The 14,581-nt window shown below is 61.0% G+C and overlaps 1 protein-coding gene across 1 annotated transcript; it reads right to left on the bottom strand.

The window, feature by feature from the left end:
• Positions 1 to 4,010: 4,010 nt before the first annotated feature.
• Positions 4,011 to 13,432, bottom strand: ZFTRAF1 (zinc finger TRAF-type containing 1). Its single transcript, XM_059476696.1, has 2 exons — positions 13,073 to 13,432; positions 4,011 to 4,268 (listed from the first exon to the last, which is right to left on the bottom strand). The coding sequence occupies exons 1-2, from the start codon at positions 13,400 to 13,402 to the stop codon at positions 4,011 to 4,013; spliced, it is 588 nt and encodes a 195-aa protein (XP_059332679.1). The 5' UTR covers positions 13,403 to 13,432.
• Positions 13,433 to 14,581: the final 1,149 nt, after the last annotated feature.

Here is a 14,581-nt window from a genome sequence, read left to right as displayed (position 1 = left end):
TCCATCCATCCATCATCCATCCATCATCCATCATCCATCCATCCATCATCCATCGATCCATCCATCATCCATCCATCATCCATCATCCATCATCCATCCATCATCCATCATCCATCCATCATCCATCATCCATCATCCATCCATCCATCATCCATCCATCATCCATCATCCATCCATCATCCATCCATCATCCATCCATCATCCATCCATCATCCATCATCCATCATCCATCCATCATCCATCATCATCCATCATCCATCATCATCATCCATCCATCCATCATCCATCCATCATCCATCATCCATCCATCCATCCATCCATCACCCATCCATCATCCATCCATCCATCATCCATCCATCATCCATCCATCCATCCATCCATCATCCATCATCCATCATCCATCATCCATCATCCATCATCCATCATCCATCATCCATCCATCATCCATCCATCATCCATCCATCCATCCATCATCCATCCATCCATCATCCATCCATCATCCATCATCCATCCATCCATCATCATCCATCATCCATCCATCCATCATCCATCATCCATCATCCATCATCCATCCATCCATCCATCCATCCATCCATCATCCAACCATCATCCATCCATCCATCCATCCATCATCCCATCATCCATCCATCCATCCATCATCCATCATCCATCCATCATCCATCCATCCATCCATCATCCATCCATCCATCATCATCCATCCATCCATCCATCCATCCATCCATCCATCCATCCATCATCCATCATCCATCCATCCATCCATCCATCCATCCATCCATCCATCATCCATCATCCATCCATCCATCCATCATCCATCCATCATCCATCATCCATCCATCCATCATCCATCATCCATCCATCCATCATCCATCCATCCATCCATCCATCCATCCATCCATCCATCCATCATCCATCATCCATCCATCCATCCATCCATCCATCCATCCATCCATCATCCATCATCCATCCATCCATCCATCATCCATCCATCATCCATCATCCATCCATCCATCATCCATCATCCATCCATCATCCATGATCCATCATCCATCCATCCATCATCCATCCATCCATCCATCATCCATCCATCATCCATCATCCATCATCCATCATCCATCCATCCATCCATCATCCATCCATCATCCATCATCCATCCATCCATCCATCCATCCATCCATCCATCCATCCATCATCCATCCATCATCCATCCATCCATCCATCTTCCATCCATCATCCATCATCCATCATCCATCATCCATCCATCCATCCATCATCCATCCATCATCCATCATCCATCCATCATCCATCATCCATCCACCCATCCATCCATCATCCATCATCCATCCATCCATCATCCATCCATCCATCATCCATCCATCATCCATTCATCATCCATCCATCCATCCATCATCCATCCATCCATCCATCCATCATCCATCATCCATCCATCCATCATCCATCATCCATCATCCATCATCCATCCATCCATCCATCCATCCATCCATCATCCATCATCCATCCATCCATCCATCATCCATCCATCATCCATCCATCATCCATCCATCATCCATCCATCCATCATCCATCATCCATCCATCCATCCATCCATCATCCATCCATCCATCATCCATCATCCATCCATCCATCCATCCATCCATCCATCATCCATCCATCATCCATCATCCATCCATCCATCCATCATCCATCATCCATCCATCCATCATCCATCATCCATCATCCATCCATCCATCCATCCATCATCCATCCATCCATCCATCATCCATCCATCATCCATCCATCATCCATCCATCCATCCATCATCCATCATCCATCCATCCATCCATCCATCATCCATCCATCATCCATCCATCATCCATCATCCATCCATCCATCCATCCATCATCCATCATCCATCCATCCATCCATCCATCATCCATCCATCCATCATCCATCCATCATCCATCCATCATCCATCCATCCATCCATCATCCATCCATCATCCATCCATCCATCATCCATCCATCCATCCATCATCCATCATCCACCATCCATCCATCATCCACCATCCATCCATCCATCATCCATCATCCATCCATCCATCCATCCATCATCCATCATCCATCCATCCATCCATCCATCATCCATCCATCCATCATCCATCCATCATCCATCCATCATCCATCCATGCATCCATCATCCATCCATCATCCATCCATCATCCATCCATGATCCATCCATCATCCATCCATCCATCATCCATCCATCATCCATCCATCATCCATCATCCATCCATCCATCATCCATCATCCATCCATCCATCCATCATCCATCCATCCATCATCCATCCATCCATCCATCCATCCATCATCCATCATCCATCATCCATCATCCATCCATCCATCCATCATCCATCCATCCATCATCCATCATCCATCCATCCATCATCCATCATCCATCATCCATCATCCATCCATCCATCCATCCATCCATCATCCATCATCCATCATCCATCATCCATCCATCCATCCATCATCCATCATCCATCATCCATCATCCATCCATCCATCCATCATCCATCCATCCATCATCCATCATCCATCATCCATCCATCCATCATCCATCCATCCATCATCCATCCATCCATCATCCATCATCCATCCGTCATCCATCATCCATCCATCCATCATCCATCCATCCATCCATCCATCCATCCATCCATCCATCATCCATCCATCATCCATCCCTGCCCTGGTGGCCCTGGGGACACTCTGGTGGCCCTGAGACGCTTTGGTGGCCCTGGGACACTTTGGTGGCCCCTGAGGGGACAGGGACACCCCGGGGACACTCTGGTGCTCCCTGGGATGGTTTTGGTGGCCCTGAGGGGACTTTGGTGGTTCCTTCAAGGCCTTTGGTGGCCCCTGAGGGGACAAGGCAGGTCTGGAGGAGAGGTTTGGTGGCCCCAGAGGGACTTTGGAGGCCCTGCAATGGTTTGGTGGCCCTGAGGTGACTTTGGTGGCCACCAGGAAGGTTTGGTGGTCCAGGAGGGGACAGGGACACTTTGGGGGACTTTGGTGGCCACCAGGAGGGTTTGGTGGTCCAGGAGGGGACAGGGACACTTTGGGGGACTTTGGTGGCCCCTGAGGGGACTTTGGTGGCCCCTGAGGGCACTTTGGTGGTCCAGGAGGGGACAGGGACACTTTGGCGGACTTTGGTGGCCACCAGGAGGCTTTGGTGGCCCAGGAGGGGACAGGGACACTTTGGGGGACTTTGGTGGCCCCTGAGGGGACTTTGGTGGCCCAGGAGGGGACTTTGGTGGTCCAGGAGGGGACAGGGACACTTTGGGGGACTTTGGTGGCCCCTGAGGGCACTTTGGTGGCCCAGGAGGGGACAGGGACACTTTGGGGGACTTTGGTGGCCACCAGGAGGCTTTGGTGGTCCAGGAGGGGACAGGGACACTTTGGGGGACTTTGGTGGCCCCTGAGGGGACTTTGGTGGCCCAGGAGGGGACAGGGACACTTTGGGGACTTTGGTGGCCCCTGAGGGCACTTTGGTGGCCCTGGAGGGGACAGGGCCACCCTGGGGAGGCGTTTGGTGGCCCTGGGAAGGCTTGGGTTGCCCAGGAGGGGACAGAGAGGTCCCACAGAGGACTTTGGTGGCCCCTGGAGTAATTTGGTGGCCCATGAGGGGACAGGGACACCCTGAGGGGACTTTGGTGGCCCTGGGACACTTTGGTGGCCCTGTCAAGGATTCGGTGGCCCAGGAGGGGACAAAGTGAGGCCTTGGTGGCCCTGGGGGGGGGTTTGGTGGCCCCTGGGACACTCTGGTGGCCCTGGAGGATTCAGTGGCCCATGAAGGGTCAGGACCACCCTGAGGGGACTTTGGTGGCCCCTGAGAGGACGTTGGTGGCCCATGCGGGGACAGGGCCACTCTGGGACACTTCTGGTGGCCATGAAGGGACTTTGGTGGCCCCTGAGAAAGATTTGGTGGCCCCATCAGGGGACAGCGACACCCTGGAATGGTTTGGTGGCCCATGAGAGGACATCGGTGGCCTCTGGGGTGACTTCGGTGGCCCAGGAGGGCACAGGGACATCTTGGGTGGCTTTGGTGGCCCTGGGGAGGTTTGGTGGCCCTGAGGTGACATTGGTGGCCACCAGGTGGGTTGGTGGCCCACGAGGAGACTTTGGTGGCCCTGGAGGGGACTTTGGTGGCCCTGGGACAGTTTGGTGGCCCTGGCGAGGATTCGGTGGCCCCTGAGGGGACAAAGTGAGGCCATGGTGGCCCTGAGGGGACTTTGGTGGCCCCTGGGACACTTTGGTGGCCCAGGAGGGGACAGGGCCACTCTGGGATGGTTTTGGTGGCCCTGGGACACTTTGGTGGCCCCTGGGGAAGGTTTGGTGGCCCCTGAGGGGACAGGGACACCCTTCAAGGGGCTTTGGTGGCCCCTGGGTGGACTTTGGTGGCCCCTGGGACGCTTTGGTGGCCCTGGAGGAGATTTGGTGGCCCATGAGGGGACAGGAACACCCTGAGATGACACCGGTGGCCCCTGGGACGCTTTGGTGGCCCTGGAGGAGATTTGGTGGCCCATGAGGGGACAGGGACACCCTGAGATGACACCGGTGGCCCCTGGGACGCTTTGGTGGCCCCTGGAGGAGATTTGGTGGCCCAGGAGGGGACAGGGACACCTTGGTGGTGGTGGGGGGGGAGGGGGGGGTTGGTGGCCCATGAGGGGACTTTGGTGGCCCTGGGACAATCTGGTGGCCCTGGCAAGGATTCAGTGGCCCCTGAGGGGACAAAGTGAGGCCATGGTGGCCCTGAGGGGACTTTGGTGGCCCCTGGGACACTTTGGTGGCCCATGAGGAAGTTTGGTGGCCCTGGGACACTTTGGTGGCCCCTGGGATGGTTTTGGTGGCCCATAAAGGGACAAGGCCACCATGAGAGGACTTTGGTGGCCGTGAGGGGACAGGGACACCTTGGGGACAGGTTTGGTGGCCCCTGGGGACACTTTGGTGGCCCAAGAGGGGACAGGGACACCCTGGGGAGACTTTGGTGGCACTTGGGGGAACTTTGGAGGTCCCTTCGAGGTGTTTGGTGGCCCCTGGAGGAGATTCGGTGGCCCAGGAGGAGGCAGGGACACCTTGGGAGGGTTTGGTGGCCCTTGGGGACACTTTGGTGGCCCTGGAGGGGACAGGGACACCCTGGGGACACTTTGGTGGCCCTGGGACACTCTGGTGGCCCATGAGGGGACAGGGACACCCTGGGATGGTTTTGGTGGCCCTGGGACACTTTGGTGGCCCCTGGGGAAGGTTTGGTGGCCCCTGAGGGGACAGGGACACCCTGGGGACACTTTGGTGGCCCCTGGGGACACTTTGGTGGCCCTGGGACACTTTGGTGGCCCCTTCCAGGGTTTTGGTGGCCCAGGAGGTGCCAAAGGAGCCCTTGGTGGCCCTGGAGGAGGTTTGGTGGCCCAGGAGGGGACAGGGACACCCTGAGGTGGCATTGGTGGTCCATGAGGAGACTTTGGTGGCCCCTGGGGATGTTTGGTGGCCCCGAGGTGACATTGGTGGCCACCAGGAGGGTTTGGTGGCCCCGAGGTGACATTGGTGGCCACCAGGAGAGTTTGGTGGCCCATGAGGTGACATTGGTGGCCACCAGGAGAGTTTGGTGGTCCATGAAGAGACTTTGGTGGCCCCTGGGGGTGTTTGGTGGCCCATGAGGTGACATTGGTGGCCACCAGGAGGGTTTGGTGGCCCAGGAAGTGACAGGGACACTCTGGGACAGTATTGGTGGCCCATGAGGGGACTTTGGTGGCCCTGGGACAATCTGGTGGCCCTGGCGAGGATTCAGTGGCCCCTGAGGGGACAAAGTGAGGCCTTGGTGGCCCTGAGGGGACTTTGGTGGCCCTTGAAGGGACAGGGCCACCCTGAGGAGGTTTGGTGGCCCCTGAGGAGGTTTGGTGGCCCTGGGACACTTTGGTGGCCCCTGAGGAGGTTTGGTGGCCTCTGGGGGGACTTTGGTGGCCCCTGGGACACTTTGGTGGCCCCTTCAAGAGCTTTGGTGGCCCAGGGGGAGCCTTTGGTGGCCCCAGGCCTTGGTGGCCCCTGGGCAGCTTTGGTGGCCCCTGGGACACTTTGGTGGCCCATGAGGGGACAGGGCCACTCTGGCAGGGGTTTGGTGGCCCTGGGACACTTTGGTGGCCCCTGGGGAAGGTTTGGTGGCCCCTGAGGGGACAGGGACACCCTTCAAGGGGCTTTGGTGGCCCCTGAGGGGACTTTGGTGGCCCCAGGGACACTTTGGTGGCCCCTTCCAGCGCTGTGGTGGCCCAGGAGGTGCCAAAGGAGCCCTTGGTGGCCCAGGGGGAGCCTTTGGTGGCCCCAGGCCTTGGTGGCCCTGAGGGGACTTTGGTGGCCCCTGGAGGAGATTTGGTGGCCCAGGAGGGGACAGGGACACCCTGAGGGGACTTTGGTGGCCCCTGGGACACTTTGGTGGCCCTGGCAAGAGTTCGGTGGCCCAGGAGGGGACAAAGTGAGGCCCATGAGGTGACATTGGTGGCCACCAGGAGGGTCTGGTGGCCCATGAGGTGACATTGGTGGCCACCAGGAGGGTCTGGTGGCCCATGAGGTGACATTGGTGGCCACCAGGAGGGGACAGGGACACCCTGAGATGGTTTTGGTGGCCCCTGGGACACTTTGGTGGCCCTGGGGAGGATTCAGTGGCCCAGGAGGGGACAAAGTGAGGCCTTGGTGGCCCTGAGGGGACTTTGGTGGCCCCTGGAGGAGATTCAGTGGCCCAGGAGGGGACAGGGCCACTCTGGGATGGCTTTGGTGGCCCTGGGACACTTTGGTGGCGTTGGGGACACTTTGGTGTCCCCTGGGGGTGTTTGGTGGCCCTGGGACACTTTGGTGGCCCAGGAGGGACCAAGTGAGCCCTTGGTGGCCTCTGGGACACTTTGGTGTCCCCTGGGGGGGTTTGGTGGCCCCTGAGGGGGTTTGGTGGCCCCTGGGACACTTTGGTGGCCCTGGGGAGGATTCAGTGGCCCAGGAGGGGACAGGGCCACTCTGGGATGGCCTTGGTGGCCCTGGCAGGGCTTTGGTGGCCCAGGAAGGGACTTTGGTGGCCCCAGGACACTTTGGTGGCCCAGGAGGGACCAAGTGAGCCCTTGGTGGCCTCGGGGACACTTTGGTGGCCCCTGGGGAGGATTCAGAGGCCCAGGAGGGGACAGGGCCACTCTGGGATGGCCTTGGTGGCCCTGAGGGGACTTTGGTGGCCCCGGGACACTTTGGTGGCGTTGGGGACACTTTGGTGTCCCCTGGGGGGGTTTGGTGGCCCCTGAGGGGGTTTGGTGGCCCCTGGGACACTTTGGTGGCCCTGGGGAGGATTCAGTGGCCCAGGAGGGGACAGGGCCACTCTGGGATGGCCTTGGTGGCCCTGGCAGGGCTTTGGTGGCCCAGGAAGGGACTTTGGTGGCCCCAGGACACTTTGGTGGCCCCTGAGGGGACTTTGGTGGCTCTGGCAGGGCTTTGGTGGCCCCTGAGGGGACTTTGGTGGCCCTGGGACACTTTGGTGGCCCAGGAGGGACCAAGTGAGCCCTTGGTGGCCTCTGGGACACTTTGGTGTCCCCTGGGGGGGTTTGGTGGCCCCTGAGGGGACTTTGGTGGCCCTGGGGTGGGGTTTGGTGGCCCAGGAGGGGACAGGGCCACTCTGGGATGGCTTTGGTGGCCCTGGCAGGGCTTTGGTGACCCCTGAGGGGACTTTGGTGGCCCCGGGACACTTTGGTGGCCCTGGCCAGGACTCAGTGGCCCTGGAGGGACCAAGTGAGGCCTTGGTGGCCTCTGGGACACTTTGGTGTCCCCTGGGGGTGTTTGGTGGCCCCGGGACACTTTGGTGGCCTCTGGGACACTTTGGTGGCCCAGGAGGGACCAAGTGAGCCCTTGGTGGCCTCGGGGACACTTTGGTGTCCCCTGGGGGGGTTTGGTGGCCCCTGAGGGGGCTTTGGTGGCCCTGGGCTGGGGTTTGGTGGCCCCTGAGGGGACAGGGCCACTCTGGGATGGCCTTGGTGGCCCTGGGGTGACGTTGGTGGCCCCCAATGAGCCCTGGAGGGACAGGGGGTGACAAAACCTCCGCGGTGACACCGGCTGTCACCAAGGGGGGTGGCAGGGACACCGGGGGGGTGACAGGGACACCAGGGGGTGACAGGGACACCAGAGGGGTGACAGGGCCATGGGGGGGTGACAGGGCCATGGGGGGCTAGCAGTGCCACCAGGAGGGGGTGACAGGGACACCAGAGGGGTGACAGTGCCACAAAGGGGGTGACAGGGACACCAGGGAGGGGACAGGGCCACCAGGGAGGTGACAGTGCCACAAGGGAGGTGACAGTGCCATTGGGGGGGGTGACAGGGACACCAGGGGGGTGACAGGGCCACAGGAGGGAGGACAGGGACACCAATGGGGTGACAGGGACACAAGGGGGGTAGCAGTGCCACCAGAGGGGTGACAGGGACACCAGGGGGGGTGACAGTGCCACAAGGGAGGTGACAGTGCCACCAGGGGGGTGACAGGGCCATAAGGGGGGGGGGTGACAGAGCCACCAAGGGAGGTGACAGTGCCATTGGGGGGGTGACAGGGACACCAGGGGGTGACAGGGCCACCAAGGGAGGTGACAATGCCACAAGGGAGGTGACAGTGCCATTGGGGGGGGGTGACAGGGACACCAGGGGGTGACAGGGCCACCAAGGGGGTGACAGGGCCACCAGGGAGGTGACAGGGCCACCAAGGGGTGACAGGGACACCAAGGGGTGACAGGGACATGGTGGGGGGGTGACAGGGCCACAAGGGGGGTGACAGGGCCACAGGAGGGAGGACAGGGACACCAGGGGTGACAGGGACACTGGGGGGGTGACAGGGCCATAGGGGGGGGGGTGACAGGGCCACAAGGGAGGTGACAGAGCCACCAGAGGGGTGACAGGGCCACCAGGGGGGTGACAGTGCCACAAGGGGGGTGACAGGGACACCAAGGGGTGACAGGGACACCAAGGGGTGACAGGGCCACAAGGGGGGGTGACAGTACCATCAGGGAGGTGACAGGGACACCAATGGGGTGACAGTGACACCAGGGAGGTGACAGGGCCACCAGAGGGGGGACAGGGACACCAGGGAGGTGACAATGCCACCAAGGGAGGTGACAGTGCCATTGGGGGGGGTGACAGTGACACCAGGAGGTGACAGGGCCACAGGAGGGAGGACAGGGACACCAGGGAGGTGACAGTGCCATAGGGGGGTAGCAGTGCCACCAGGGGGGTGACAGGGCCACAAGGGGGGTGACAGTACCATCAGGGAGGTGACAGGGACACCAATGGGGTGACAGTGCCACCAATGGGGTGACAGTGCCACCAGCGAGGTGACAGGGCCACCAGAGGGAGGACAGGGACACTAATGGGGTGACAGGGCCACCAGAGAGGTGACAGGGCCACCAGAGGGGGGACAGGGACACCAGGGGGTGACAGTGCCACAAGGAGAGTGACAGGGCCACCAGGGGGGTGACAGGGCCACAGGAGGGAGGACAGGGCCATAGGGGGGTGACAGGGACACCAGAGGGGTGACAGTGCCATAGGGGGGTGACAGGGCCACAGTGGAGGTGACAATGCCACCAAGGGAGGTGACAGGGCCATTAGGGGGGTGACAGGGCCATTAGGGGGGTGACAGGGCCACAAAGGGGGGTGACAGGGACACCAGGGGGTGACAGGGCCACCAATGGGGTGACAGGGCCACCAGGGGGGTGACAGGGCCACAGGAGGGAGGACAGGGACACCAATGGGGTGACAGGGCCACCAAGGGAGGTGACAGTGCCATTAGGGGGGTGACAGGGCCACAGGAGGGACACCAAAGGGGTGACAGGGACACCAGGGAGGTGACAATGCCACCAAGGGAGGTGACAGGGCCATTAGGGGGGTGACAGTGCCACAAAGGGGGTGACAGAGCCACCAGAGGGATGACAGGGACACCAAAGGGGGGACAGGGCCACCAAGGGGGTGACAGTGCCACTGGGGAGGTGACAGGGCCACAAAGGGGGTGACAGTGCCACCAAGGGAGGTGACAGGGCCACAGTGGAGGTGACAGTGCCACCAAGGGAGGTGACAGAGCCACCAGAGGGGGCACAGGGACACCAGGGAGGTGACAGTGCCACAAGGAGAGTGACAGGGCCACAGTGGAGGTGACAGGGCCACCAAGGGAGGTGACAGGGCCACCAGAGGGGTGACAGGGCCATTAGGGGGGTGACAATGCCACCAGGGGGGTGACAATGCCACAAGGGGGGTGACAGGGCCATTAGGGGGGTGACAATGCCACCAGAGGGGTGACAGTGCCATAAGGGGGGTGACAGGGACACCAGGGGGGATGACAGTGCCACCAGGGGGGTGACAATGCCATAAGGGGGGTGACAATGCCACAAGGGGGGTGACAGGGCCATTAGGGGGGTGACAGGGACACCAGGGGGGGTGACAGTGCCACCAGGGGGGGTGACAGTGCCACCAGGGGGGTGACAATGCCATAAGGGGGGTGACAGGGACACCAGGGGGGTGACAATGCCACCAGGGGGGGTGACAGGGCCATTAGGGGGGTGACAATGCCACAACGGGAGTGATAATGCCACTAGGAGGGTGACAATGCCACAAGGGAGGTGACAGGGCCACCAGGGGGTGTCCCCATGTCCCCAATGGGTGGCTCTGTCCCCTGAGGGTGTCCCCAAGGGATGTCCCTGTCCCCTGAGGGTGTCCCTGTCCCCTGTCCCCAAGGGGTGTCCCTGTCCCCTGTCCCCAAGGGGGTGTCCCTGTCCCCTGAGGGTGTCCCCATGTCCCCAAGGGGGTGGCACTGTCCCCAATCCCCTCACGATCCGTCCTGGTGCCACCTCAGCCTTGTCCTGGTGCCACCTGGGGATGTCCCAGTGCCACCACCGCCTGTCCCCTGTCCCCAAGGGGTGTCCCTGTCCCCAAGGGGTGTCCCCTGTCCCCTGTCCCCAAGGGGTGTCCCCTGTCCCCTGAGGGTGTCCCCAAGGGGTGTCCCTGTCCCCAAGGGGTGTCCCCTGTCCCCTGAGAGTGTCCCTGTCCCCTGTCCCCTGAGGGTGTCCCCAAGGGGTGTCCCCTGTCCCCTGAGGGTGTCCCTGTCCCCTGAGGGTGTCCCTGTCCCCTGTCTCCTGAGGGTGTCCCTGTCCCCTGTCTCCTGAGGGTGTCCCCAAGGGATGTCCCCTGTCCCCAAGGGGTGTCCCCTGTCCCCCAAGGGCTGTCCCTGTCCCCTGAGGGTGTCCCTGTCCCCAAGGGATGTCCCCTGAGGGTGTCCCTGTCCCCCAAGGCTGTCCCTGTCCCCAAGGGTGTCCCCTGTCCCCAAGGGCTGTCCCTGTCCCCTGAGGGTGTCCCCTGTCCCCTGAGGGTGTCCCTGTCCCCAAGGGCTGTCCCTGTCCCCAATCCCCTCAGGACCGTCCTCACCCCCTCAGGGCCTCTCCCGGTGCCACCTCAGCCTTGTCCCAGTGCCACCACCGCTGTCCCCATGTCCCCCAAGGGGTGTCCAGGTGTCCCCAAGGGGGTGACAGGGCCACCAGGGGCTGTCCCGGTGTCCCCGAGGTGGTGGCTCTGTCCCCAATCCCCTCAGGGTCCCTCCCGGGGCCACCTCGGCCTTGTCCCGCTGTCCCCTCAACCTGTCCCCGCTGCCACCACCGCGGGCTGTCCCCATGTCCCCAAAGCCCTGTGCCCGTGTCCCCAAGGGGTGTCCTGTCCCCTGAGAGTGTCCCCAAGGGGGTGGCACTGTCCCCAAGGGGTGTCCCTGTCCCCTGAGAGTGTCCCCAAGGGGTGTCCTGTCCCCTGAGAGTGTCCCCAAGGGGTGTCCTGTCCCCTGAGAGTGTCCCCAAGGGGGTGGCACTGTCCCCAAGGGGTGTCCTGTCCCCTGAGAGTGTCCCCAAGGGGTGGCACTGTCCCCAAGGGGTGTCCCTGTCCCCTGAGAGTGTCCCCAAGGGGGTGGCACTGTCCCCAATCCCCTCAGGATCCCTCCTGGTGCCACCTCGGCCAGGCCCTGGCGCCACCTGGGGATGTCCCAGTGCCACCACCACTGTCCCCATGTCCCCAAGGGGGTGGCACTGTCCCCAAGGGGGTGGCACTGTCCCCAATCCCCTCCTGACACCCCCTCAGCCTTGTCCTGATGCCACCACCACCTGTCCCCCTGTCCCCAAGGGGGTGTCCCCCTGTCCCCAAGGGGGTGGCACTGTCCCCAATCCCCTCACAACACCCCCCCAGCCTGTCCCGGTGCCACCACCACCTGTCCCCATGTCCCCAAAGGGGGTGGCACTGTCCCCAAGGGGGTGGCACTGTCCCCAATCCCCTCCTGACACCCCCTCAGCCTGTCCCGGTGCCACCACCACCTGTCCCCATGTCCCCAAGGGAGTGTCCCCCTGTCCCCAAGGGGGTGGCACTGTCCCCAATCCCCTCCTGACACCCCCTCAGCCTGTCCCGGTGCCACCACCACCTGTCCCCATGTCCCCAAGGGGGTGTCCCCCTGTCCCCAAGGGGGTGTCCCCCTGTCCCCAAGGGGGTGGCACTGTCCCCAAGGGGGTGGCACTGTCCCCAATCCCCTCACGACACCCCCCCAGCCTGTCCCGGTGCCACCACCACCTGTCCCCATGTCCCCAAGGGGGTGGCACTGTCCCCAATCCCCTCATGACTCCCCCTCAGCCTGTCCCGGTGCCACCACCACCTGTCCCCCTGTCCCCAAGGGGGTGTCCCCCTGTCCCCAAGGGGGTGGCACTGTCCCCAATCCCCTCCTGACACCCCCTCAGCCTGTCCCGGTGCCACCACCACCTGTCCCCCTGTCCCCAAGGGAGTGTCCCCCTGTCCCCAAGGGGGTGTCCCCATGTCCCCAAGGGGGTGGCACTGTCCCCAATCCCCTCCTGACACCCCCTCAGCCTGTCCCGGTGCCACCACCACCTGTCCCCCTGTCCCCAAGGGAGTGTCCCCCTGTCCCCAAGGGGGTGGCACTGTCCCCAGCGTGTCCCCCTGTCCCCAGCGTGTCCCCGTACCTGATAGACGGAAGCCTTGGGCAGGTCGAGGCACACGGTGCAGCAGAGCACGGAGTAGAGGCGCTCCTCCAGCTTCACGCTGCCCGCCGCCCCCTCCGCGCCGCCGCCGCCGCTCCCGGCCGCCCTCAGCCGCTTCTTGGGCGGCGCGTCGGGATCGGCGCCCGCCTCCAACAGCAGCGCCGCCGCCGCCGCTTCTTCCGCGCCGCCGCTTTCGCCTCCTCCCCCCAGCGCGGCCGCGGCCGCGGGGCCCGGAGCGGCCGCGGAAGGAGCGGAGGGAGCGGCGGGGCCGCCGCCGGCATCGCGCTCCTCCGGCCCGGACATCGCCGCCATCGCCGCCGCCTCACCCCGCCGCCATCTTGGCCGCCCTCACGGCTTCCCCTCAGGGGTGGAGCCAATGGGAGGGAGGGAGAGGCGGGGCGGGAAAGGAGGGAGCCAATGGGAGGGCGAGGAGGGAGGAGCGATGGGTGAGGCGGCCAATGGGAGGGTGAGGTTTGGGGTCGGGGGCGGGGATTGCAACGGTAGGGTTGGTGGCTGCCGGTAGAGGGGCGTGGTTTGGTGACGTCACTGAGGGCGGACCAATGGGAGAGGGGAGGAGGGAGAGGGCGGGGTTTGGGGGCGGGGCTTGGGGCGGGGGGGGACGCGCTCGGGGCAACCAGTACAAACCAGTATGGATCATTATAAACCAGTATGGACCAGTATGGATCATTATAAACCAGTATGGACCAGTATGGGAACAGTATGGATCATTACAAACCAGTATAAACCAGTATGGGAACAGTATGGATCATTATAAACCAGTATAAACCAGTATGGACCAGTATGGGAACACTATGGATCATTACAAACCAGTATAAACCAGTATAAACCAGTATGGGAACAGTATGGGAACAGTATGGATCATTTTAAACCAGTATAAACCAGTATGGGAACAGTATGGATCATTATAAACCAGTATAAACCAGTATGGGAACAGTATGGGAACAGTATGGACCATTATAAACCAGTATGGACCAGTATGGACCAGTATGGGAACAGTATGGGAACAGTATGGATCATTATAAACCAGTATAAACCAGTATGGACCAGTATGGACCAGTATGGGAACAGTATGGATCATTATAAACCAGTATGGACCAGTATGGACCAGTATGGGAACAGTATGGATCATTATAAACCAGTATGGACCAGTATGGACCAGTATGGGAACAGTATGGATCATTATAAACCAGTATAAACCAGTGTGGGAACAGTATGGATCCTTACAAACCAGTATAAACCAGTATGGACCAGTATGGGAACACTATGGATCATTATAAACCAGTATAAACCAGTATAAACCAGTATGGGAACAGTATGGATCATTACAAACCAGTATAAACCAGTATGGACCAGTAAGGGAACAGTATGGATCATTATAAACCAGTATAAACCAGTGTGGACCAGTATGGGAACAGTATGGACCATTATAGACCAGTATGGACCAGTATAAACCAGTATGGACCAGTATGG

Source organism: Ammospiza nelsoni, chromosome 1 (assembly GCF_027579445.1).
Source record: "Ammospiza nelsoni isolate bAmmNel1 chromosome 1, bAmmNel1.pri, whole genome shotgun sequence".
Taxonomy (NCBI): domain Eukaryota; kingdom Metazoa; phylum Chordata; class Aves; order Passeriformes; family Passerellidae; genus Ammospiza; species Ammospiza nelsoni.
The sequence above is the reverse complement of the archived record's forward strand: the minus strand, read 5'-3'. Positions and strand labels throughout refer to the sequence as shown.

Excerpts from the sequence above, each read along its gene's own strand:
- ZFTRAF1 (XM_059476696.1), bottom strand. The coding sequence starts at position 13,402 with ATGGCGGCGATGTCCGGGCCGGAGGAGCGCGATGCCGGCGGCGGCCCC. Across the intron at positions 4,269-13,072 it reads CCAAGGCTTCCGTCTATCAG|GGGCCACCGAATCCTCGCCA; the intron begins GTACGGGGACAC and ends TTGTCCCCTCAG.